At 37.9% G+C, this 27,693-nt stretch overlaps 1 protein-coding gene across 5 annotated transcripts in view; it reads right to left on the bottom strand.

The window, feature by feature from the left end:
- Window positions 1–25,130, bottom strand: part of ZMYM6 (zinc finger MYM-type containing 6) — a 44,588-nt gene extending 19,458 nt beyond the window's left edge. The window contains exons 1-15 of one of the 5 annotated variants that reach the window (XM_064589503.1): window positions 25,080–25,130; window positions 24,567–24,649; window positions 23,499–23,665; window positions 14,118–14,202; window positions 13,243–13,492; window positions 10,057–10,231; window positions 9,767–9,958; window positions 7,167–7,317; window positions 6,640–6,755; window positions 5,525–5,815; window positions 5,205–5,355; window positions 4,123–4,295; window positions 2,851–2,998; window positions 1,512–1,652; window positions 1,035–1,072 (exon numbers count right to left, since the gene is read on the bottom strand). In XM_064589503.1, coding sequence (XP_064445573.1) covers window positions 1,035–1,072; window positions 1,512–1,652; window positions 2,851–2,998; window positions 4,123–4,295; window positions 5,205–5,355; window positions 5,525–5,815; window positions 6,640–6,755; window positions 7,167–7,317; window positions 9,767–9,958; window positions 10,057–10,231; window positions 13,243–13,492; window positions 14,118–14,202; window positions 23,499–23,591 — 2,004 coding nt within the window. In that variant the 5' untranslated portion in view covers window positions 23,592–23,665; window positions 24,567–24,649; window positions 25,080–25,130. Of the gene's footprint in view, window positions 1–1,034; window positions 1,073–1,511; window positions 1,653–2,850; window positions 2,999–4,122; window positions 4,296–5,204; window positions 5,356–5,524; window positions 5,816–6,639; window positions 6,756–7,166; window positions 7,318–9,766; window positions 9,959–10,056; window positions 10,232–11,396; window positions 11,489–13,242; window positions 13,493–14,117; window positions 14,203–23,498; window positions 23,666–24,566; window positions 24,877–24,982 lie in introns of those variants that run through there. The other 4 variants (XM_064589501.1, XM_045898126.3, XM_064589504.1 and 1 more) reach the window with 4 other exon arrangements.
- Between the last annotated feature and the right edge of the window lie 2,563 nt (window positions 25,131–27,693).

The raw sequence follows: 27,693 nt of genomic DNA, 5'->3' as shown, positions 1-27,693 counted from the left end.
TTCATGCGAACTAAATAATGTGCCTTCTTTAATGCTGCTTTTGTTTTTTTGAGCATTATCTCTAATATTCTGCAAGTTTCACTCTCCTAAATGAACAGCACAGGGGTTCACAGCCGAGGCCTGGCCTTCATCACAGAGCTTTATAATATCTAATTTCTGTTCCAAAGATTCTGAATTTGGGGCACACTTTTCAGCACTAGCATACACTACTTAATGAATCTGAATGATAATGTTACATGATACATAAAAATATTTTTAATTGTACCAAAAGCAAATGCTAAGAGAACAGCCAAAACAGTCACCAAAAACATCAACCCAAGATCTGATACATTAGGTTCATACGATATTGATAAAGGATGATGGGAATTTTGTTTCCTGCTAACATAAGACACAGACAACGACATAGTTTGCAATCCTTTCGGCCTGCCAGATTTGAAATTATGCATTTCTTCAAAATATTTTTTTTAATTTTGGAAAGTTTCACAATATTTCAAATTTGAGACATAAAGTGGGAATTTAAATGTATTTTTACTTTGCACTATTTTCAGCCTCACATAATTTGAAGATGCACAAAACAACACTACACTGAACTTTTTCAAGAGACTTTCTCTCTTTCTCTTTCTTTCTTTAAGTAGGCCCCACACCCAGCATGGAGCCCAACACAGGGCTTGAACCCTGAGATCAAGACCTGAGCTGAAATCAAAAGTCAGACGCTTTAACTGACTGAGCCACCCAGGTGCCCCTCAAGAGACTTTCTAGTCTTAAAGAAAAATACTTGAATGTAGTAACCAGATGGAATTAACAAGTATTTAAAGAAATTAAGGAGACAGAACACAATGAAATAAATCAGAAACGCATTCTTATTAATGATGTAACTTTAAGATCTCAAAATTAGTACATAATAGATTATTACTCTTTTTTTAAAGACTAACCTGCAAACAGAAATATATTCAGGTACATATTAAAATGCTACATCCAAAATGAAAATAAACACAAGTGGCACTATGAGGGAAAATATTAACAATAAAACTTACATCTTCGATGATCTTTGCTGCGTCTTTAGTAACTGCACCTGTAATAAATTAAAACATACATTATCCCCAGAATATACAGATGTAAACACTGAGACCAAGAAATTACTTTCCTCTTACTAAGGTGGGCCAGAGTCTAGTCCAGGATTTCACAAAAAATGGTCCAACGAAACTGGGCGTCAATATCACCTGGGATGCTTGGTAAAGGTAAAGATTCTTGGGCCTCAATCTTATCCAGCTGTATTACAATCTCCAGTGATAAAGGCAAGTATATTAAAATCGCTTAGGTTCTTAAAAAAATAAACTATACATGCCACTTCCTTCCCCACCCAGGCCAACCTACTTGCTACCCACTTCCCTCTGAGAAAAAGGGGCATGTTTCCTTATATAAATATAAATGTAAATATTAGCAACAAGAGCTACTTAGAAGACAGCACTCACCTCTACAGTCTAACCAAATGCCTTTATATCAAGTCATACCTTTTAAAACACTGCTAGTGTTCCCTGTAGGCTGGGTAGGAGATATTTTTGCCAATGACACCACACTGGTTATAACTGGTGTTGTATTTTTCCTTGCAGAAGGGAGCTCCACTGAAGCAGTTTGCGCCTTATAAATATTTACTGATTAAAATAAAAAGGTAAGACCTAGTATAAACAAAAAGGTTACACACAAAATAAACCCTGTTTAACAACTAAGTTTTCAAGGAGCAGGGCAAATATCTAACTCTGTATAAAGAGTGATTCTGGTCAATTAACATTCGATAGGACTTAAAAGACAGGCTGATTCTCTAAAATTATAAACTTCAAATGCTACTTAACAGGTAAAAATATAGGTATTAGCTTCAGAATCAACTGGGCTTTTCTATTAGTGAATATTAAAACTCCTCCATCTAAGCTTGCTTCCAATAAAAATTTAACACGATAATTTTTATAAATAAGTTGGTGAGGCACCTGTCCATCCACTGGTTTTTTGCCAACCCATATTATAAAATGAAAATTCTACCACTGACCTGACTGGTCTTAGGGAATAGATGATGACATAAAAGATTGGCACGTGGCATATGTGATTAAGGTGATGATGAATAAGACTGCAAAAGGTAGACAAGGGCCAGACTGTAAGGACAAAGCACATGGATTCTGTCAATTCAACAGCACTCCAGGCTTTGATCAGAGAGCATAATACCAAATGTTTTGAACCCAGCTCTGAGAAGTACTACTTCAAGGAACTACTATAAGAACATGCCACATATGTATCTATTCATCTGGATATTTTGCCATATTAGCTGTCCTACTTGCAAAATTATTTTATTCTTAGCCAACAAAACTTTGCTACCTATGAAGAACTGGTCTACTTTATTTTTTCTGATATAATTAATGTGTTGTTTTTTTTCCTTGGCTATAAGCAAGCTCTGGATCAAATCTTATGCCAGTCACAGAAACTATATTAACATACTTATATCCTCTCCCTTTGTTTGCCCTGATTTTCTATTTTTTTTTCTAGTTTATTAACTGAATAACATATATCTCTTAGTGGAAGTTATTTATGTATAGATAAATTCAACCAAAAGCAATCAAATCTAACTTTCTGATAAAACTAGTGCTTATCATAACATTTATTGATTCCTTGGTGTGTTTGATTATGATAGCAAAAAGCATCAGGATTAACCTTCCCTGAAGGGCAAGCTTTAAGAATTCTTACAGGAAATTTAAGGAAATCCACGCTATTTGAATCCAGTAAAATTTTGTTTTTATTACTGTCTGTGCTAATAGCATATCCTAGCACTAACATAAAGATCCTGTTAGCCAAGTTTAATTTTACCTTTATTTTGTGAAAGAGGGTCATTCATAATTTGCCGATGACAAAACTCCAAGACACAAAATAAGTTACAGAAATGCTTGATGTTTCCTCGCCATTTTATGGACTCACTTAGCTTACCCTGTCGTTTACAGCCATCGCACTTGGCCATCTGAGAAAGAAATGTAAGGTAGGATAGGCTTAAAACCACAAAATAATGAAAAGATAGCATTAGTCATAAAACCAGAAGGCACTAAGAAAACAGGATGTATAAGTCAGGTGTGATCACAAAATATAGGGTTTAAAATAATGTGGTTAAAAATAGATATACTTAATTATTTGTTTCCACATAAATGCCCTCAATATATAGAATATAAAAATTGATCTCCCATTTTCAAAATTACTGATGAAGGAATTTAGAGGTAGGTTCTACTTTTAAGAGGTTAAGCAGCAGCATAATGTAGTAGAAAGAATATGGACTTTGGAGTTGTAAAGACACTGATTCATTCAAAAAATATTTAATCAGGTATCCTTTGTCTTGAGCACTGAGATAGATTCCTGGTCATATAGTTGTGATAAAGACATACTTCTCCATGAAGAAGATTATATTTTAGGGGGTAGGTAGGCAAAAAAACCAGATGGTTTCACTCAAGTATTATAGGTGCTGTCTAGCTATCACCTACCAGCTTCTTGAAGGTTATATTACGTATCTTCCTTGGATCTTGCTCTTTTACCTTATTTATAAACTGGTAGTAATATACCTACCTCCAAGGACCATAGTGAGGATTAAATAAAACAACACTTATGAAACACTAGGTGTGTATTAGTGGTTCAATTAATTGTAGCTTTCACAGTTAGCCTTTCAAAAGGTAATTTTTTTAAAAGGTAGTGGGTAAGGACGTCAGTCATAGTCATTTGACCTATTAAGTGAGAACAAGGTCTGACTTCCAATTCATCACAGCAACCTTCTGAATGAGAGAGCCACTTAACGCAACATAACGACATAAGGTTCTAACTTAAGAGAACTCAGTTATAAATAAGGTCAATATGCCTCAAGAGAAAGCGAAATATAAAAATAAAAGGAATATATGTTCAAACAACAACAAAGTCTCCAGAAATCCTATACTCTTCACCCCCAAAATTTCATATTTATATTCAGTTGAATTTTGCTTTAGGAGCCCATAATTTATTTTAACCCAGTTCTAAACAGTAAATTTTACTTCACATGATCCAAACATATTTTAAGAAAATAATTTCTACTAACTTCAGAAAGCCAAAAAGGTATGTTACATTTACCTGATAAAACAAAACTGTAAATTTGGACATGCAATCTTCACAACAAAACTCTTCTAACTTGCCCTCCAGTCGATTTTCTACCAAATTAGGGGATGTCTGTGAGCAATAACTGCACATCTTACAGTAATTTCCCCATCGTTCTCCAAAGTCACGGGCAGAGAGGAATTTGCAAACTGAGAACCAGAAGGGATGAAAGGAAGAAACATCAAACTTATATTAACCTGAAGGAGATAAAATGAGTTTCCACAGTCTCAGGTACCAGCTAAGCTAATTTCTACATACTTGACACAATTACTTGCTTCTAGGATAGGAGCAAGGATAGTCTCTATATTCACAAAACAAACTCGTATCACCTTTTACATATACTCTAAATATTAGGCCATCTATATTCAGAAACATCACAGATATAAAAGTTTCTTAAGCCAAGAAGCAGTAATTGCTTAAGTACCCTCTTTACAAGTGGGTGCAAGAACAGAAAGATCTCTCAAGTCATTGCTAAACTTATGATTTTTTACACTCTATACTAATATCATTGACCTAATTATCTTTCAAAAGTCTTTTTTGAGCTTTAAAGCAATTTATTTAAGATTACTGTAATTTAAAACATCACCACAAGCCAATCATGATCACAAATATATTACAATATTTAAAATCTTTTTCAGGGCGCCTGGGTGGCGCAGTCAGTTGAGCATCCAACTCTTGGTTTCAGCTCAGGTCGTGCTCTCAGGGTCTTGGGATCGAGCCCCACATCAGGCTCTGTGCCCAGCATGCAGTCTGCTTAAGACTCTCTTTTCCTCTGCCCCTCCCTGCTGTGTGCTTTCTCTAAAATAAATAAATCTTTAAAAAAATTTTTTTCAAGTTTTTCTTTATTGAGATTATAGTTAACATTTAGAAGTATAGACGTTAAAGTGACTTAAGTATAAAAACAGTGAATTAAGCATCAACTCAAGAAAAATCCTCAAATTATACCTCATAAAACAAAATTACTTGAAAATTATAGATTAATGGCTCAACTCAGCGTGAATTACTTTATAACAACAACATGCTCTGTGGATAAAACTGAACTGGCTTGCTTTCTTTACCTTCACTACAGAATGGCTTATCAACCCCTGAGAATCGGACAGTCTCCTTTATAATTTTCTGCAATTTACAGTAGTCACACATTGCCATAACTTTATGTTTCTTTTTGTATTCATCAGAGCAAGTCTTGCCACAAAACAGAAACATTTTACCCTGCAGAGAGAAAAAAAAAATAGTCATTAAGACCTAATTAAACAGTGGCTTTATCTTTAAGAAATCATTCTCCTCATTTCAAAGCAAATTAAGTGACTGTCGAAGATGAAAAGACAAATGCTTCTGATGGATACATTTATATTCCATCCCTTTCATGATTTCTCTTTACCTTGTAGAAAAGGAGTTCTGGTTTTGTGGCAAACAGATGGCTACAGTGTTGACACTTGAGTTTAACAAGTGTCTGAGCTACAGCAACTTGGGATGGGGCAGCAAGAGGCTGGAAACTGGCTGTGGCAGAGGCAGAGCTGCTGATGGAGCCGGTGGGACCGGAACCGGAACCGGCAGAGGCGTTACTTCCTGCAGCTGACACTGCTGACCCAGACGGTGGGCTTACAACCACTTGGCCCTGAGATGGGGGTGCCGCTGAAGAGTTTGTTCCTTTGGGCTTGTTAAATACATTCTGGAAGAACACAAATAAGGCAAAGATTTGCAACTAAGAAATAACATGACTTGGGTAATTTTCGTTTTCTTGTTTTAATAAATTAATGCCCCCACAAATATTTCCTTAACACTTTATAAAGTATTTCACAGGAAGAGTTTAAATGGCATACTTCCAGAATAGAAGGACTGAGAAATGCAACATTATAAGGTTAAGGACTGGAATTAGGGCTTCCCAGACACTTCTAATACAGGGCTCTAATAAACTAAAGCAGACCCCTTCTTTCCCTCAAAATACCCCTCCACTGGCACGCCCATCACCAACTAGCCTCTGATGGCCATGAAGAGCATGGTGGCCACCAGTGGTCTCTTTTGCCCTGGTGCCAGGGACATTTTATCAGGCATCTTGCCATCCCAGAGGGTCACTAAACTCTACTTGCTCCGTCTGTCTCAGAGAGTGAGGAACAAATGGGACAAGTAAATGGAGGCTTACAATTTCATGCCAGGAGTCATTACATTTGGCCCAGGATGAGAGGAAGGGACACATGAGGACTTATCTGAACCATATCTTAAGTTTCCATCCTTTTGAAAGGGAGAGAACCAAAGGCAAAAGTGGGAGGGAAGGGTAGTTTATGTAGGGACCCTGAATAGGGAAGACGGCACTGAGGCTCAATACCTGGCTGAGACATTTTGCAGAAATGACTTCGGGGACCAGAGTTGAACAGAATTTTTTTCTTTCTAACTTAAATTTAATCTTTTGTAAATATAGACCTTCGGCAGTTAACATATTGCCATAGACCAATGCCTAAAAGAACCTCAGGGGTAAAATACTACCTTAGATCATACCTGGAAAGCCACCACACAATTGGAGCTGCAGAAGCTGTATATGGTTCCATTGGACATGGCTAGGTGATACTGAGGGATTGCTGAGGTTTTACAACTATGACATGAAACCTGGACACCTTGGTAAGAAAAAATAAAAACCAATGAATAAGCTACATAGATGAACAAATGATCCAAAAGTGTATTAGAAGGATTAAAAAATAGTAATATACAAAACTAAAATCAAGGAACTTTACAATAATCTGTGCTAACTGCAACTAATCGCAGTGAAGTCCTACTTACACAAAAATTTAGAACTTACAAGTGATTTTTTTTTTTTTGGTCTTTCTTTTCACACAGAAACTACAAAATAAATACCTCAACCAAGAAAATCAGTGAAAAACTATTTTCACTTAAAAATGAGTTCTCGGAAACTAAATCTTGGGTCTCAGTTTAACCACATAGATAAATTCAGTTTGTAACAAAATGAAAGAAAAGCAGCTACACTGAATAGTTACTAAATCTATAAATTTATCGAATTTAAACATTACCTGAAGAAATAACTGTCTTAACTCTGTAAGCAGATAAGCAATTAATAGAGCAGAAAAGCTCAGTTTTTCCTGAGTCATTGGTAGTCTCAATCATTTCAGCTGAGGGCCTCAATGATTTCCCCAAGGCATATGGAGGAGTTTGGGCTGAATTCTATCAAGAAAATAAAATAACATTTAGATACCTAGCACAAACATACAAGTTGTATAAGAAAAGAAAAAAGAAAACCTACCTACAAAGACTGCCTTTGGCTGAAATATTTGAACATGATTATGAGGCCACTCTATAGATTTTTCTCGAAGTTGGGATGTGGGAAAAATAAGTTCTTTCAGACAATAATAAAATGAAACTGAAGAAAATTAGTAACTACTCATGTATATTAACAACAAAACACATTAAAGGTAATTAATTTGGTATTTGTAATGCACTTTTTTCAGTACAAATAATCAAGAATGACCAGGTAATCCATGAACCAAAGGGCCATCCTCACCAGATCTTGGACATCAATCTAGAAGATCATCTACCACCTTTAAGATTACTTAACCAGTTAAGACTCTTTAGCAGGAGGAAACAGAGATGATGTTCAATGTATATTAAGAGATCTTACAGAACTACCTGTTTTTCAAGCTCAGTTCACAATAAAATCTGCCTGTAACTTTACTCATGTTTTAAGAAACAATAATAATAATGGCTACCATTTACATAAATTACCAATATTATTATTTATTCGGTGCTTGCCATGAGCTAGGCCCTATGCTAAATAACTTATATACTGTATCAAAGAATCCTTTCAACAACATAGTGAGATACTTTAAGAAATTATATTAACAAAAAGGTTAAATTAATTTTAATTCAATTAACAAATAAACAGAAAAGTGGGAGATCAAACATTTCATCTCACTCCAAAGTTCCAGACACTACCCTATACTGTCACTGACACAACATAAAGTCTCTAAATGAGAAGTTATATGGGGTAGGTATTTATCCCAAAGATACAAATGTAGTTATCCGAAGGGGCACCTGCACCCCAATGTTTATAGCAGCAATGTTCACAACAGCCAAACTATGGAAAGAGCCCAGATGTCCACTGACAGATGAATGGATAAAGAAGATGTGGTGTGTGTATATGTATATATGTGTATATATATATATATAATGGAATACTACTCAGCCATCAAAATCAAATCTTGGGGCACCTGGGTGGCTCAGTTGTTAAGCGTCTGCCTTCGGCTCAGGTCATGATCCCAGGGTCCTGGGATCGAGTCCCACATCGGGCTCCCGACTCGGTGGAAAGCCTGCTTCTCCCTCTCCCACTCCCCCTGCTCATGTTCCTGCTCTCGCTATCTCTCTCTCTGTCAAATAAATAAATAAAATCTTTAAAAAAAAAAAAAGCTTGCTATTTGCAACGACATGGATGGACCTAGAGAGTATTATGCTAAGTGAAATAAGTCAATCAGAGAAAGACAATTATTATATAATCTCACTCATACATGGAAGTTAAGAAACAAAACAGAGGATCACAGGGGAAGGGAGGGAAAAATAAAACAAGACAAAATCAGAGAGGGAAACAAACATAAGAGACTCTTAATCATAAGAAACAAACTGAGGGTTGGGGTGCTTGGGTGACTCAGTTGTTAAGCATCTGCCTTCAGCTCAGGTCATGATCCCAGAGTCCTGGGATGAGCCCTGCATCTGGCTCCCGGCTCAGTGGGAAGCCTGCTTCTCCCTCTCCCACTCCCCCTGCTTGCGTTCCCTCTCTCGCTGTGTCTCTGGTCAAATAAATAAAATCTTAAAAAAAAAAAAAAAAAAAAAACTTGAGGGTTGCTGGAGGGGAGGTGGTTAGGGGAATGGGGTAACTGGGTGATGGACATTAAGGAGGGAACATGATGTAATGAGCACTGGGTATTATATAAGACTGATAAATCACTGAACTCTACCTCTGAAACTATAATACACTATATGTTAATGAATTGAATTTAAATTAAAAAAAGAAGGGCCTCTGACCCTCCCCCCTCTCATGTGCTCGCTCTCTCTCATTCTCTCTCAAATAAGTAAGTAAAATCTTTAAAAAAAAAAAAAGATTTTATTTATTTCAGAGAGAGAGAGTATGTGCACAAGTTGGGGAGACAGGCCAAGGGAGAGGGAGAAGCAGATTCCCTGCTGAGCAGGGAGCCTGATGTGGGGCTCGATCTCAGAACCCTAAGATCATGACCTGAGCCAAAGGCAGACGCTTAACCAACTGAGCCACCCAGGCGCCCCAGAAAATACATTTTCTAAAAGGAAAAAGATATGCTTTAGATCCACTGATTTTTATCATCTATAACTGGTCATAGTTTATTTATATGGGGCTATCTTCACTTATCACTATATCACAAAATATTTCAGAGTCCTCGCAAAACATGAAATCCCATTTGTGAATTCCTGACCACCTGTATCATCTCACTACCACAATCAACACTTACACCACCAGAATCTATCCCACTTTTCTGCATGGGAACTCATACACCAAGATCAACTGATCTTGTTTATTTTGCATTTCATCCCTGCAGGGCCACCCTGGAAGGAGCGAGCCTAACTATGTGTGACAGACAGATCTTCATACCTGCTTATACGCTGTGACACTTGTTGAACTAAAAACCTTCTGGGACTGGCACGGGCCAGAGCTACTATAGCAGTAGCTTCCACAGTTCTCGCAACAGTTCATGGTGAGGTTGTTGGCGGAGTGAAATTTTGAAAAACAGGCATCACTACAAAGACCATGCACCACATTTTGATACTTAACTTCAAATCGAATCTAGGAAATAAAAACACATACACATCCAAAATCAGCAAAGCCAATCAAAAATCTCAGATCTTTGCACAGAATCCCAAAAAAGGTACAACGTGACTTACGTCGGCATTCTTCTGACACATACTGCACTTGGTTGAAATGCTATTGGTATATATGGTGACAACAGGTTTTTTCTTTAGCTCATAAGAAGAAAGACATGATTGGCTGCAGAAATCTTTGCTAGGAGAAGAATTTTCAAATCGGGTTGTGATCACATCTTTTGGATTTAAAATGTCTCTAAAAATAAATAACAAAGGCAAAATGAAATGTGTACTTTGTAACTGTAATTTCTTACACACTGTGAGCTAAAATAACTACATTTACTAAGGGCAGCTACTGCATAGGAGAAAACAGCTGGCCTGGAATAAGGCGTCTGCAACCCTGAGTTTGAGGACTAGTTCTGTTACTTAGCTGAGTAACAATGACTGAAGTAATTACTCTCAATTTTTTGTGTCTAACATGGGTTTATGATACCTAATTTATGGATGTGTTGAGGGCAAATTATATTTAAAATATATCCAGCTAGATGTTCATGACAAAAACAGTGAGGCTTCCAGCTCCAACCAAGTTTCATCCACTGGAGCCAATGGAACAAGTAGCCATCCCAAAATTCCAGACCACAAAACACTTGTCCTCTTACTAGCCAGCAGCTGCCAAGAGTAGAAACATGAGTGAGACAAGGAATGACATGTTTTGGGTTTTTTTAATTGAAATGCAAGATTTGGGAAAGAGATGAACTACCAAAGATTAATATAAAAAATCAGCATGATATATAAAACTTAACTATAAAGGAAGAGAGTAAGGGAACAAATAAAAGAACTATTAAGGTTTAGTAGCAGAGGACAGATGGAATTAAGAATAAGACAGAAAGAACACAAATAATCAAGCCGTTCTGTAAAACTCAAGTTATTTTGTAAGACCTCATTGCTATAATAAGCACTGACAGTAAAAACAAAGACTAAGTATTGCCATTTTTCTGATCAGTGTAAAAAACTAAAGGAAATGGTCATTAGAAGCACTAGTAGAGGCCACAAAGAATATAATGGCAATAATATTATATATAGTAATGTGTACTGAGTAATTAGTATGTACCAGACATTGTTCTCTTTATTCAAATTACCCAACTTAATTATCAAAAAAATTCTGTGAGGTAAGTATTATTATAATTGTCCCTTTACAGATGAGACCAAATCAGAAAGGTTAAATAGTTTGTCAAGGTCACACAGCTGGTAAGCAGTGAAGCCAGAATACAAACTCTAGGCAGTGTGATTCCACAGTCCATGGAGTTAATCATTCCACTATTCTGCCTCCCATCCTGTGCCTTTATTATACAGAACTGTTCCATGGTAAACTATCAAAGAATAACAATAACAACAAAGTACTGTAATTTTCTAAAACTCACCTAACCTTAAAAATAGGACAGTGAATCTTGGAAACCAAGTGGATATGCTTACACACGGATGAAGTTATTAATTTTGAAAAGTGATTTTTCTACTAAAAACAAAGCAATAAAGAATGTTATTTAATAATGTGAATATGCCAGTGGTATAATATACACATACGTAAACCAATGAGAATGATTTTTTAATGGAAATCTGTGCACATAAATATAAATGCATTCTAAATCTTATGCATCCAAATGAAACTTATACCTTAACATTTATCTTAAAAAAAACCATACACCTTCCAAAAACATGGCTCCAACATTCTTCTAATTTCTTTTATTTACAAGAACTCTAAGAACAACTTTTCAGTGTTATAGTCAAATATCATGTTTAAGAGTTATGACTCAGTTGAATTCGTCTACGATAGTCAACTGATAAAGGCATCAAGCAACTTTTTGGCACTTTGCAAAAACCATGGTATAAAGATAGATTTGTCATCTAACTTGGTCTAAAGGATGTTTCATAGGCTCTGAATGCAATGCCAAATCAAGAGATCAAAACAAAATTTTGAATAAGAGCAGCACTGTGGTAAAATGTCTCTGACAAGAGCGACTATTTTTAAGAGAATAATATGCATTTGGATGTATAAGTTGTGCTTTGTTCTTTAAAATTTAATTCATTTTGGTATCTGATATGTTGAAACAGAGTATATAGAAACAGAAAACTAAATTTACCCTTCCAAATCAGTTTCATGAGAATGTATAGAAGAGTTTAAGTAAGGTATTAGAAGGACATTTTAGAACAATATTAATTTGAATATTTATGTAAAATATTTTTAAATTCCTCTTTCTTTTTAGTTGGAGATTTCCATTTTAACAGGATCTACTTTTAGATACGTAAGGCCAACACCCAGGCAGATAAAGACACTGTCATCTATCTCCAAAGAAAAAATAGGAGCCTATAAATTCTATCTTAATACACATAATAATAATTTTATTATTAAAAATAATAGGATCCCACTTATTAAGCATTTGCTATGTGCCAAGCCCTGGGCTAACACTGTTTCATTAAAATCTGAGTAAGTAGATACTATTTACTAACAAAGAAATGGAGACTTAGGAAAGTTAAAAATCTAGACCCAACGTCATATAGCTAGTAAGGGATTAGAGCCATGATCTAAACCAAGCTCTTAACTTTTTTCACTCTACATTAATGACTACTGACAATACAATGTGTTCCTAGAACTACACTACCACAGGAATAGGCAGAACATGCCAAATTTTTCAAACATACTAATGTAGAGAAAGAAGTTTATGTGGCTTTGTTGCTATTTCTTCCTTTCTCTGCACCTATGTGTGACTTTAAAGCAACAATAACCTCCAACAAAAACTTACAAGGATGTTTTAGAAATAAACACATTACTTTTGTAACCATTTAGAGTTTTTTATCTTCTAAAGAATTAAATAACTTATATAATAAAACTGTTACTGTATTCTATACTTCAATAACTTTCAAGATAAATAGTTGTGAATGGTTGCTATCTACAATTACAGAATAAATGAGTGGTCCTACAATTTCCACAACTGGTTTATTTCTTTTCACGGTAAAATTTAAGCTTAAAGAGACAGAAAGCTGGTTTAGATGACACTTATAAAACCAAGTCTCTTATCTAATGTTACAAAACTTGAAAATTTGCAAATTTCTCAATCAGCTAAATATTTCCATAGAAACATGCTAAAGAGATTTAAAGTAGCAATCGCATCTTTGGTTCTTTTGGTTTTTTTTAACAATAGCATATGTGAGCTAAATTATATACACACTAAAAAAGAAAAGTAAAAAGGGATGTAATTAAAAATTTTATACTTTGAACAGTTTGTGCAGGTTTTCTTGGGAAGAGGTGGCACGCAGACAGGTGAAGAATATCCAGTGATGCACCGCGTGGAGCAGAAAAGCTGAGTAGATCCTGTCTTATGATATGCAGTTTGGCCTTTATAAAGCATTTTTTTACAACCAGAACAAAAAACCTGAATAGCTATGGCTGGAACCGAAGGAAGCAGTATGTTTGGGCCAGATGATGCAAGAGAAAACTGAAAGCCTGGGGTCAACTGTTGGGCTATAAATACAAAATAAGGGAGGGGGGGAAACAGTTTCAGTATCGACACAAACAAATATACATTCTCCATTTTTTAGGACAAATTCTCAGTCTTGAAATCCAATATTAATGAGGCAATAAATACTCTAAAACAGGGGTTTTCAAACTTTTTTAACCATAACCCATAGTAAGAACTATATTTCACATTATAACTCAGAAGACATATATTTTTGTATGTGTGTAAAATTTAATAATTGAAACAGTAGTTTCATGAAATCATGTTTCTTTACATGCATCACACTTTAATATAATCTTAATTCTATTCCCACTTTTTATTTCTTCATACATATATATATTTTTTTTATTTTTATTTTTATTAAGATTTTGTTTAAGTAATCTCTACACCCAACATGGGGCTCAAACTCACAACCCTGAGGATCAGGGTCACACACCCCACCAACTGAGCAGCCAAGCGCCCCTCTATTCCACTTTTTAAAATGCTAGTCAAGACCAGCTACCCAGTTCAAAAAGTACTGCTTTATCTTAAGGGAAAAAAAACTTACATGAGGAGGCACTTTCCCTCAATTCTACTAGCCAGAATATAACAATATTAATCATAATTAACTTATACAGTTCTATTTCTTACCAAGAGGACTGTCACCGACTGAAAACACAGCACTGATTTTCAGTTCACTTTCTTGAGTTTTTGGCTTTGGGGCATGTCCGTACTCCTTCAAGAAAAAAAAGAGAGAGAAATGAACACAGTGTTAGTATCTAAATAAACTAGAAATTCAAGCAAAAAATAATACTGTCATATCTCTTCTACATTCTAATCATAATCACCTTCACAAATACCTCAAAAGTCAAAATTTCTAAATTGTCAGACTAGATTTAATCTTTACAAAAAGGACCTTTTCCAGTTGTAACTACTTTTCAAATGTAATCTCATACATAGGAGCCATACATAGCTATTTCAATGTTGAGCACTACCCTTTTTTTAGGCTGTGTTTATAAGGAAACAAAAAATAAAATTAAATCTGAATGATTTAGAGATTGGATCCAATTAGTAATTTTAGCCAACAGACTTACAAACTGTCATATCTGTTAATGGCAGAAAAGACACAAGAGTTTCAATGCAATCTGTTCATTATACATAGAATCATCACAGCCTAAATCAGATTTATCCTAATTATACATTCTTTAAAATGCTTTAAGATAAAATATAATCATAAAACAAAATTTTAAAAATACATATATGTATTTTGAAAAAGACTGTTCTTTATTCTGAGATCACAACCATCCTACTTTTTTTTTTTTTTTGGTGTTAAAATACATATTTCAGGGGCGCCTGGGTGGCTCAGTCATTAAGTGTCTGCCTTCGGCTCAGGTCATGATCCCAGGGTCCTGGGATCGAGCCCCACATCGGGCTCCCTGCTCAACGGGAAGCCTGCTTCTACCTTTCCCACTCTCCCTGCTTGTGTTCCCTCTCTCGCTATATCTCTATCAAATAAATAAGTAAAATCTTTTAAAAAAAAATTTTAAATACATATTTCAAAATAAAAAGTTAAAAAAGTAGTCTTCTTTTCTGAAACAATGGTGATAATAAACACTAGTTGTATTTTTAATACCCCTATACTTAGCAAAATAAATGATAGGTCAGCTCCCAAAGTTACTTTTGAAATTGCTTTGGACTATTACATGCCACAAAGACTAGGTACCACTGCATTAATTTACCACTTCCCATAGTGTACATTATGGCACCAAATGAGCTGCTGCCAATCAGGCAGGAACAATGATATCTTCTTTATAGACGAGGAAAGTGAAGCTTAGAGATAGATGGTTCAGCAGTTTGTCCAAGGTCACAGAGACATTAAGTGCACAGATGGGAATCAAACCCAGGTCTCTGTTCCAAAACCCGTGCTATCTCCCTCACAGATGTATAAATACAATATTAAAAAAATTACTATAGGGGCGCCTGGGTGGCGCAGTCAGTTAAGCACCGACTGTTGGTTTCAGCTCAGGTCCTGATCTCAGGGTCATGATATCAAGCCCCGCATTGGGTTGCACTCAGTAGGAAGTCTGCTTAGGACTCTCTCCCTTTCCCCCCGCCCCTCTTCTCACTCCCCACCTCCCACATGCACTGTCTCTCTCTTTCATTAATAAACAAATCTTTTTTAAAAATTACTATAATGGGGATGTCTGGGTGGCTCAGGCAGTTAAGCATCTGCCTTCAGCTCAGGTCATGATCCCAGGGTCCTGGGATAGAGTCCCACATTGGGCTCCTTGCTTAGCAGGGAACCTGCTTCTCCCTCTGTCTGCTGCTCCCCCTGCTTGTGCTCTCTCTCTCTGACAAACAAATAAAATCTTTAAAAAAATAAAATAAGATAAAGTAAGATAAGATAATAAAAAATTACTACAATGAATTTAAACCCTGGCCCCCACTGAAAAAGAAGTTCCCCTGCTATAGTCTCCCATTTCCTTTCACTCATAGCACCTGTCACAATACATCATTTCCTATTTATGTGGGTGATAATTTGTTATGTCTAACACCCTTCTTCTTTCCCCCATACGCACAAGACTGAAAGGACCATGCCCATTAAGGACAGGGACCATATCTGTTTTCCCATCTCAGCACAGTCAACATAACCTAACAGAGAAGGTTATGGGTTCTGACAGCAGGCAGAAACATGTGATCTTGGCTCAAACAAGTTATTTAATCTCTTCTAGTTCCAATTTCCTTATCTATAAAATATATTATCTAATCCTTAGGGCCATTATGGGGGGATAAATGATTTAATACAAATGCAGTTTGTAGCATGATACCTTACAGATAAACCAAAAGTTAAGCATGACTTACACACAAAAATTCTAGCTTTTATTATTTTCATAATTATGGCATTAAATAAATATTCGTTGAATGAATCCAAGTGGATGGTCTTAAACATTATACTTGAATAACAATGTTTATTTATTGGAACTTGCAAAGAGGAAGTTAAAAGTATCTATACCCTCCTTCAATTTACCAAAAAGAATCAATATAAAGCTACTTTGCCTTATCATCAACTCAATCTCTGATATTTTTCTAATATGCCTGTTAAATGTCCCTTTTGATTCACAAACTGTTCCAAACCTTCACCACTAATAAATCAACCCTACAAATTTCCTGCTCCCTGATGTTTCAATTGTACCAAGAAAAAAAAGAAACAACTAAGAACTCCCTCAACACCCTGATTCCCTCCCTCCACCATGCCTACAAATTGATCAACAAACTCTCCTCCTATCTTACAGGAAAAAGCAATCTTCTTTTTTTTTTTTTTTTTAAAGATTTTATTTATTTATTTGACAGAGAGAGACACAGCGAGAGAGGGAACACAAGCAGGGGGAGGGGGAGAGGGAGAAGCAGGCCTCCTGCAGAGCAGGGAGCCCGATGTGGGACTCGATCCCAGGACCCTGGGATCACGACCTGAGCCGAAGGCAGACGCTTAACAACTGAGCCACCCAGGCGCCCCGAAAAAGCAATCTTCTTAACCATGACTAAAAACAGTGCTTGCGTTTGGGATCCCTCTCCCTCCCCCTTCTTTCAGCACTCCATGCCACCGACATGTATCTTCAGCCTCTCACCACCTCCATGTTGGTTTTTTCCTCTCAACTTACGAGGAACCTATTTCCTAAGGAACTACTACCCTCTTCTCTCTCCTTCCAACCAGCCAGAGAAAAAGCACCTCATTATTTCTCTCCTTCCTTACTGATTCCCTCCTGAACCCAATGCTGTCAGGCTACTGCTTCAACTGAAACTGGTTTTTTTTTTAATTCATTATTTATTTATTATTTATTTATTTATTTATTATTTATTATTATTTATTTATTTATAATCTCTACCCCCAACATGGGGCTCAAGCTCACGACCCTAAAATCAAGAGTCGCATGCTCTTCCAACTGAGCCAGCCAGACACCCCCAATTGAAACTGTTTTAAGATTAACCAATCATCTTGCAGCTGCTTAACCCAATAAACATTTTTTTTTTTTAGGTTTTATCTTACATGGCTTCTGAGATACATCTGATACGGCCAATGATTCCACTTCATTGTCTTCTGTTACTTCAATTATTACTATGTCTTAGTATTTTTCATTGATCTTATATTCAGCCCTAAAGTCAATGGTTCCCAAATTCAGTGGTATCAGAAGCCCCTATATGTCTTAAGACATAGATTGTTGAGCGCCTGGGTGGCTCAAGTTAAGCGTCTGCCTTCAGCTCAGGTCATGATCCCAGGGTCCTGGGATGGAGTCCCACATCGGGCTCCTTGCTCACCAGGGAGTCTGCTTCTCCCTCTACCCCTCCCCCCTGCTGTGACCTCTCTCTTTCTCTCTCTCAACACTCTCTCTCTCAAATAAATAAATTAAATCTTTAAAAAAAAAAAAAAAAGACATAGATTGTTGGGTTTCAACCCCAGCATTTCTAACTCAGTAGATCTGGAACAGGGTCCAAGACTATAAATTTCTAACAAGTTTCCAGGTAATGCTGAGGCGGCTGATTGAGGGGACTACTTTGAAACCCTAAATTAATCTGTTTCCCAGCTTTCTATCCTGAGCTCTTCTCTCCTCTACTTTTGTTCCCTGAATGAACTCATCCACATTCATAATTTCAACTATCACCTATATAGGACTACCAGATTTAGCAAATAAAAATATAAAAGCCTGGTTAAATATGAATTTCAGATAAACAACAAATACTTTTTTAGTATAAGTATGTCCCAAGTATTGCATATAACATACTTATATTAAAAAATAATCACTGTTGGGGGCGCCTGGGTGGCTCAGTCGTTAAGCGTCTGCCTTCAGCTCAGGTCGTGATCCCAGGGTCCTGGGACCGAGCCCTGCATCGGGCTCCCTGCTCCGCGGGAACCCTGCTTCTCCCTTTCCCACTCCCCCTGCTTGTGTTCTGCTCTCGCTATCTCTCTGTCAAATAAATAAATAAAATCTTAAAAATAAATAAATAAATAAATAATCACTGCTGGGGTGCCTGGGTGGTGCAGTCGGTTAAGCCTCTGACTCTCAGTTTCTGCTCAGGTCGTGATCTTGGGGTTGTGAGATCAAGCCCCGTGTTGGGCTCTTCACTCAGTGCGGAGTCCGCTTGGGACTCTCTCTCCCTCTGCTCCTCCCCCAAGCTCCCATTGTTTCTCTTTCTCTCTCAAATAAATAAATAAATAAATCTTAAAAAAAAAATCACTGTTGGGGCGCCTGGGTGGCTCAGTCCTTAAGCGTCTGCCAGGGTCCTGGGATCAAGCCCCGAGTCAGGCTCTCTGCTTGGCAGGGAGCCTGCCTCTCCCTCTCCCACTCCCCCTGCTTGTGTTCCCTCTCTTGCTGTCTCTCTCTCTCTGTCAAATAAATAAATAAAATCTTTTAAAAAAAAAATCACTGTTAACTTAATAGTCAAATCTACCTGGACATTCTGTATTTTATCTGACAACACTACACCTACAGGTAGATAACTTTCAAATCTTTAAATACCATATCCATATATGCAAATGCCTCCCAACTGAATGTCCCACTAGCCCCTTAAACACAACAGATCCCAAACTGCACTTATTTCCCCCCAAATCCTGTTCCTTGCCTCTCAGTAAATAGTATCAAAAACTCAACTTACTGAGGACAGAAACTTCTAAGTATTCTGGAACTCCTCCTTGACCCATGTAACTCATACGCTATCTTTAAGTTTGATCAGCACTACCCAAGTATTTTAAATCTATCCTCTTTTTTTCTCTTCCTTGTTGTTGAAATACTCAACCACTAAACATACCACATTCTTTCACCTCTCCATGACTTGGCCCATACTATCTTCTCTGCCTGAAAACATTAACTGTCACAATTCAAGTGCTGCCTGCCCCATGAAGCCTTCCTTTCCTCTTCAGGCAAACTTAAAGGCTCCTTCCCCTATGCTCCCAAATGCACCTTACACAATTTGCTGTTACAATAATTACATAATACTGTGACTTTGTATCCATACAAAAGTGGCACAAAGCAAGAGAAAGAATACAAGTTTGAAGCCAGTTCCTATTCCAGCTCTGTTGCTGCCTTTGAATTTGGTAAATTACCAACCTCTCCTTTCCTCAGCTCCCTCATTTACTTGTTTTTTTCGGTTCCCTCATTTGTAAAATGGGATAAAGATACATCCCTCATATGGTTGTAGAATTTAAATGAGAATACACAAGACATGCTTGGCATAGCTTCTGGTGAGGTACACTCTATAAATAATTACCTCTTATTCCCATATCTCCCCCTTAACAGTATCAATTCCCTTGAGAGCAGAGGTCTTGTTTCATCTTTGTAGCTCTTCTGAAAAAATAACTAACACAACTTAGCCTGCAGTATCCTGGTTAAGGTTTTGGGATCTTGAACCAGACTGCTTGGGTTCAAATCCTCACTCAACCACGTACTAGTTGTGTGACCTTTATCGAGTTACTATCTGTGTCTCAGCACCTTCATGGGTAAAGCAGGAAGAGTAACAGGGTCATGTGCATCAAATGGATTAACATATATAAACTACTTACAACAATGTTGAGCAAGTGCTATGAAATTTATGGTAAGCAGGAATAAAAACTCACTGAATGAATGACAGCGCAACTGTAACTTGAATATCCAGAACAGACTCTTAGTAGAGTTTTCCCCACTTTTCAAAAGTTCACGTAATGCCACTTCACTTTCACAAAAGACATTAGTACCTGTTTTCACTAACCAAAAGAAATCTGAAGATTTCTGCTTTTATGAGAAAAGGCAAAAACCGAAAACAGCCTTCAGCTTTGTTTTGCAGCAAGAAGTTACAGAGGCAGCGTGCATCCGAGAAGCAAGAAGCGAGAGCAGCACCACCAAGCTCCTTTCCCAGGAAGCACACTCAGCACCTCAGCATCAACCATCTCAGCTGCTATAGCTCTGAACTATGTGAGCATCAGTGCTTTATCTTGATTTTGTGCAGCTGTAAGATATGTCCTACGGTATCACGAAAGCCTAATCCAGAAACGCTCAAAAATTTTCCACATAAATTAGTGGTAATCACTTCTTCGTTTTACACCATTTCAGCCTACAAAAGTTCTCATAGGAACACTGCTTTTGGATGGTGGGGGGCGGGCAGGGGAAGGCTATATCAGAAAGTATGAAACATTTTTTATTTCTTGCCTACCATTTTCCAATATTCAAATGCAACATGGAAAACACCATACACTATTTGTTTAATTGGCTTTTCTATCATAGCCCACACTCTCAATTATGACAAAGATTATAGCCTATTCACCTTGAGTAGCATTAATATAAAACAAAGAGAACTGAGTCAGTCCCTCTCTACTTATATTTAAAATGTAAGCTGTTGGGATGCCTGGGTGGCTCAGTCGGTTAAGCGATTGCCTTCGGCTCAGGTCATGATCCCAGGGTCCTGGGATGGAGTCCCTCATTGAGCCCCCTGCTCAGCGGGGAGCCTGCTTCTCCCTCTGTCTGCCGCTCCCCCTGCTTGTGCTCTCTCTCTCTCTGACAAATAAATAAATAAATAAAATCTTTAAAAAAATAAAATGTAAGCTGCTAAGGGGATTTTCATTATCACAATTTTGATATTCAGAAAGAACATTCAACTCATAGCACAATATTTGTTAAATTTATATACAGACAAGGCATAATGGAAGAAAACTTGGATCTAGAATTTTTAAAAACTGGTTTTGTATCCCAACTTTGCCATGGGACCTTGGTGAAGTCCCTTGTTCCTTCAGGTCCAGTTTCCTCATCTGTGAAACAGAGATTCTTTATTTCAATTACTGAGCATGTAATCTTGTGCCAGTCATTGCACTAAGAACTGAGGATTCCAGACTCTGTATGAAAACAAAATTCATTGACCTGTAGATGCCATAGGAAAAGTGAAAGCAATATACAATAGAAAAAAAGGGAATGATTCATCTACCCGAGTGACCAACTGTTACACCATGTCTTAAAGAGGAGAAAAATTTTTGCCAAGTTGCCTATTTAGAATACCACAGACAGAAAAAATGGCATGTGCAAAGGCGAGAAAACAAAACTCAACAGAATATGACTTCGAGTAAATTGCAGATAGTTTGCAGGTAAATAGATTAGAAAAGGTGGGAAGGATGATCAATGATACTGAAGACAGAAACAAGGGCCAAAACATGGATAGTTTGGATGTTACACTAAAAAGTTCATGCTTTATCACACATGAGGAGACCGGGTCTTTAAAGGGAGAGATATCATCAGATCTGTAGAGCTACAATAGCATTTTTACACAGTGTTTTGCTGGGGACTGTGACTGAAGGAAAGAGGATGAGTAGGAAATTGTTATAAAAGTTCACCCCCCACCCCACATCCTGTAGCCACTACCTCAGATGCCTTCTCAGCACAGCACTCTAGGAAGACACGGAGTTGATGAATGAGACAAAACCTATTTGGCACCCCTGTCCTGGAATAATACTAATACTGCCTTTGAGATGATATGAGAAATAAAATATTACCATTATTATTTATTATTTTGTTATTATATTATTTGTATTTTTAGTATTATTAGTTTGCTTATACAGTAACTAGAGAGTATCATGCAAGAAAAAAAAATCATTCTTTGCCAAAACAACTAACCATGTCTCTATACTGATCTCCACAGATTTCCAATCTGGGTCCCTAAGGGTACCTAGATGATCTTTCTGAACATGTTTATCTTACTCTCCCACTTAAAATCCTGCAGTCTCTTCCCATTGCTCTCTTCCCACTGTGTCTTCCCATAGAGACCAAAATTCGTAACATGGTCCCAAAGTCCTGCATAATCTGGCCTCAAACTACCTACAGAGCCTCATCCTAGAAGCAGGATAACAGGCTTTGAAGTCTGACTACCTAGATTTGAATCTAGTCTGCCATTTATGAGCTGTGATCCCTGGGTGATCCCTGGTAAACTGCTTGACTTCTTTGTACTTTGGTTTCCTCATCTGTAAAATGGGGATAATAATATGGTTAGAATGGTGCCTGGCACAATCTAAGGACATATAAATATCAGTAAGTTAATATTTATAATGTCACAAGTTATTATGATATAATATATACTACATGTTGATATATAAATACTATTAGTGTTGTTACGATCAACATTACCATCATCACCATTTTCATACGTTTTCTGTTCCAGGCCCACTGGTCTTGCAGTTCTTCAAAAGAAACACCCATCTTTCCAATTCAGGGCTTTCCTATATGCTGATCCCTCTGTCTGGAACACTCTCTGTGTCTTTGCCCAGTCAATTCCTTCTTCATAATTCAGCTTAAACATCCTTCCCTCGGGGAAGCCTTCCTTACCCAGGCTCTGCTCCCAACCAAAACTAGGTCAGGGCGCCTGGGTGGCTCAGTTGGTTAAGCGACTGCTTTTGGCTCAGGTCACGATCCTGGAGTCCCTGGATCGAGTCCCGCATCGGGCTCTCTGCTTGGCAGGGAGCCTGCTTCTCCCTCTGACCCTCCCCCCTCTCAAGTGCTCTCTCTCTCTCATTCTGTCTGTCTCAAATAAATAAATAAAATCTTAAAAAAAAAAAAACTAGGTCAGATTCCCCACTTTAGGCTTTTCTTGCAGAGCACTTGTCATAGTCTGTAATTATATATATTATTTGATCAATTACTTGTGTAATGTCTATCTTCCCTACTAACCTATAAGCCCAATGAGTGGAGGGACTAAACTGACTCCTTGATCCCCTGGCATAGAACAGAACACAAATACTTACAGAATAAAAGGAAACTACTGTCAGATACAAGAAAATTAAAAAAAAAAAAAAAGTACCAAGTATAGAAAAATGGTAATACATATTACTTTCTTTTTACAAAAAGAAATATACAGTTACCAAGACCTTTTCTCATTTAAAGAGGAGAAAAACTGATTTACTCATATAATGGGGAAAAAACTGGGGTCGTTTTAACATACAAGCCAGAAACTGCCTAACTAAAAATCTGAATTCACCAGATAGAAAAGAATAAAAAAAAATTTTTTTAAATAAAATGAAATGCTTACTTGAGCATTGTCAGGTTCTTCTTTAATTTTGTCCAGAAGCCCCTGCTGTGGTGCCATTGCTTTGCCACATTCACCATCCAAAGGTTCTTTCATTCTAATTTTTTATGTAAAGGAATTCCCCAGTCTAAAACTAACAGAGTTCTTCTTGGTAAAGGATAGCTGGACTCCTAAAATACAACATAAAGGATTGGTACTCAGGTTTATTCTTTTTATTTTCTCCTTCATGTTTATCTATCTTAAAAGCTTTGTATTGAGCACAAGGCTTCAGAGTTGAGCCTTTGAAAATCAACTCTTCCGGGGCCATGACTAACTATACTCCCCTCTTCCTGCCTTCTGTTCCTTTAATAGTTATCTTCACATAAGAAAAGTCTTCCGGGGGCACCCAGGTGGATCAGTCAGTTAAGCACCCAACTCTTGAATTTGCTCATGATCTCAGGGTCCTGGGATAGAGCCCCACCAGGACTCCCAAGGGCTCAGGGCTGGGTGTGGAGACCTGCTCAAGAGTCTCTCTACCTACCTCTCTTCCCCTCCCTCTGTAAAAAAAAATAGATAAAATAAAATAAGAAAAGTCTTCTGGAAAAAGCTCCCACCTCCCTAATAACTTTAAAGACAAACACTCTGGTCTCTCAAACGGTGAAACTTACAGGGGGTACCAGACCAGCTGGGCAAGATGTGGGAAGAAGTCACCTAGCACTTAGGGGGAAGGGCTCAGAAATACAGTTTCTGACTCCGGGAGAATTAGTACTTGGAGGCCCACCTCAACTTTTATTTCTCAAAGTGGGGTACACCGAGCTCCCCACCCCCACCTCTAATTCAGCCTTTACTGGAGGCCTCCATAAGGGCCCCATTTCTTGGCCTAACGATAGATCAGAGCTCCAGATGCCACCACCAGTGAACAAGTACGCCCTTGTTTAAAGTGGACGACCTGAACTTTCTAGGGTCTCCCTGGGGGCCGTGCCCACGAATAAGCCCCTCTTGAGCTCTGCTTCTCAATCGCTTCCCTGTAAACAAGAAACTCTATTAGCCATCCAACAGATTTCCCTTCCCCTAAGAGTAAGCGTACTAAACCTGAAGCAAAAAGGAAGCTCCCCAAAGTTGTCCTTATCCGAATAGTCAAGCCAGGCAAGGAAATGGGCAACTGGTGCAAAAGCCTGTGGGAAGAAGAGATGAGAACTTCTGACCACTTGCCACAGTTACAACAATCTACGGGTGCTCATCCCTCCTTCGAGTACGGTATCGCTGCGAAAGTCTCGTCCCCACCAATAATCTCCGCGCCCGTCACCGAGTACAAACACGGCAACGTTGCATCTGATGGGGAGAACGCTAGTCGCAAATCCCTGTCACTGCGTCCCTGCGGCGAAATGCGCACGGCGTCAGCCGCGCAGCCCTCCCGGCGCCGCCCCCGCCCGGTGCCCGCCTCGTCACGTGGCGCGCCTGCCGCCCCGCCCCGCGCAGACCCTGCAGCCGCCATCCGCTGCGCTCACCTCCCGATTGCCTCCCTGCTCCCAGGGAGTACCGGGTGGGTAAGGAGGCCTAGGACCCAAGGCTCCCCACGCCGGGACGAGGATTATTTTCTCTTACTGGAATTCTTCCGCCTGATCCATCGCAAAGCAACACCAGGCCAACCGCGCGTGCGCAGCCCTGGTCTCCGCCCCTCCTTTTCCCGTCATGCTCTGGACCTGAGCTGAGTGGATCTTCCCAGGATTCCTCTTTCCTTAGTTATGGTTGACTTCTTAAAGAGACCAAGACACAAAGCTGAAAAGGTAGAAGAAGAGGTTTGGGGCAGAAAGTTGGGGGCATTAGATAGTCTGCACTATTCTTTAATTCCCATTTCCAGAAAAATAGCCAACTAAGGAACATACGAATAAATAATGGCTGACATTTATTAAGCCCTGTGCTTGCTAAACACTTGACATGCATCATTCCACTTAATCCTCACCACAACCCCAAGAGGTACAAATTTTTATCTCAGAGATGTAAATGACTAGATTAATTAACTTGTTCAAAGCCAAGATTTGGTATTTTTCACTCAGAATTGGTTTTTGATTTGTGACTGCTGTATAATATTCCATTTTATGAATATGCTACAATTTACTATCTACTATTGATGTACATTCGAGATATTTCCAAGTTTGGGCTATTAGAAATAATGCTGCTGTGAACCTTCCTATCTTTTGTTGCACATATGCTGGGTTTATACCTAGCAATGAACGTGCTTGTTATGTATATATAAAATTTAAGTGGATAATGTCAAGAACTTTCAGAAAGTGGTTTTTCAGTTGCACTCCCACCAGCCATCTATGAGAGATCCAATTGCCCCACATCCTTGCCAATAACTACCACTGTACATCTTTTTAATTTTAACCATTCTGGTAGGGGTATAGTGGTATCTCATTGTGGCATTTTTTGTTTTTTTGGGTTTTTAAAGATTTTATTTTAACGTAATCTCTATAGCCAACATGGGGCCCAAACTCACCACCCAGAAATCAAGAATCTCTCTCTCCAACGACTGAGCCAGCCAGTTGCCCCTCATTGTGGTTTTAATTTGGTTTTCCCAGATTTCTAATGAGATTGAGCCCATTTTTATGTTTTTGGATATCTGGATATACTCTTTTATGAAGTGCCTGTTCAAGTCTCTTACCCATTTTTGTATTGGATTGTCTGCCATTTTATTATGGACATATATTCTAGATATGAGTTCTTTGTTGTGTATATGATTGTAAATATCTTCTCCCACTCAGTGGCCAGGATTTTCCTTATTATTGGTGTCTTTAACAAACATAAAAGACCTTTATGCTTAGTGCTTCTTGTGTCCTGTTAAGAAATATTTTCCTACCAAAGGTCCTGATTAATTTCTGGGATTGTAATTACTTTGTCTTTCTCATTTAGCTCTTCAATCCACTTGAAGTGGGGATTTGTGTATCATGTGAGGTAAGTCAGGTTTCATTTTTTACATATGAATGTTAAATTAAGTACTATTTTTGAAAGTCTGTCCTTCCCCTATTGCTCTGTATTGTCACCTTTGCATAAATAAGTTGTCTATAAATGTGTGGATTTGTTTCAGGACTATGTAAACTATTCATTTTGTCTCTCTTTGTGGAAATATCACACTCTCTTAATTTCTGTGACAGCTTTACAGTAAATCTTGGTATCTGGTAGAAAAAAGTCTTCCTTCCCATTATGCTCTTCAAAATTGTCTTGGCTCTTCTTGGTCCTTTGCATATTCATATAAATTTTTTTTAAGATTTTATTTTTGGGATGCCTGGGTGGCTCAGTCATTAGGCGTCTGCCTTCAGCTCGGGTTGTGATCCCAGGGTCCTGAGATCAAGCTCCATATCAGGCTCTCCACTCCGCAGGAAGCCTGCTTCTCCCTCTCCCACTCCCCCTGCTTGTGTTCCCTCTCTCGCTGTGTCTCTGTCAAATAAATAAATAATATCTACACCCAATGTGGGGCTCTAACTCAGAACCCCGAGATCAAGAGTCACATGCTCCAGTGACTGAGCCAGCCAGGCACCCCCATATAAATTTTAGAATCTACTTGCCAAATGTAACCAAATTTTGCTCATATATTGTAGAATCAGCCAGAATTTTGTTTAGTATTGCACTGAAACTATAGACCTGTTTTGGAGAATTGGCATTTGTTATTCATTGTGTTGAATTGGGTCTCCCAAAAAGATATGGTGACCTCAGGAAATAACACTGTTGCAGATGTAATTAGTTTAGACATGGTCATATTGGAATAGGGCTGACCCTTAATCCAATATAACTCATGTCCTTATAAAAAGAGGAGATGTAGAGACAGGCACCTGTGGAAAGGACATCAGGTGACAATTGAGGCAGAAATTGAAGTACTGCAGCTGCAAGCCAAGGAATGCCAAGGATTAATGGCAAACACCAGAAGCTAGAAGAGGCAAGGAAGGATTCTCCCATTCACATTTCAGAGAGAAGAAAGCTCCGCTGATACCTTGATTTTAGACTTCAAGCCTCTAGAACTGTAAGACAATAAATTTCTGTTTGTAACACTTTCTTACAGCAGGCCCAGGAAACTAATATGGTTGAATCTTCCAATCCATGAAAATAGTATACCTCTCCATTTATTTCTGTAATTTCTCTTGATAATGTTTTATAGTTTTTAAATATAGAGATTGCATATCTTTTTTAGATTTATTCTAGATCTTTGATATCTTGTATTTTT

Source organism: Mirounga angustirostris, unplaced genomic scaffold, assembly GCF_029215605.1.
Source record: "Mirounga angustirostris isolate CCGP_5_RB_7025 unplaced genomic scaffold, mMirAng1.0.hap1 SCAF_4, whole genome shotgun sequence".
NCBI lineage: Eukaryota > Metazoa > Chordata > Mammalia > Carnivora > Phocidae > Mirounga > Mirounga angustirostris.
Note: the sequence above shows the minus strand (reverse complement) of the source record. Positions and strands in the feature narration are given on the sequence as shown.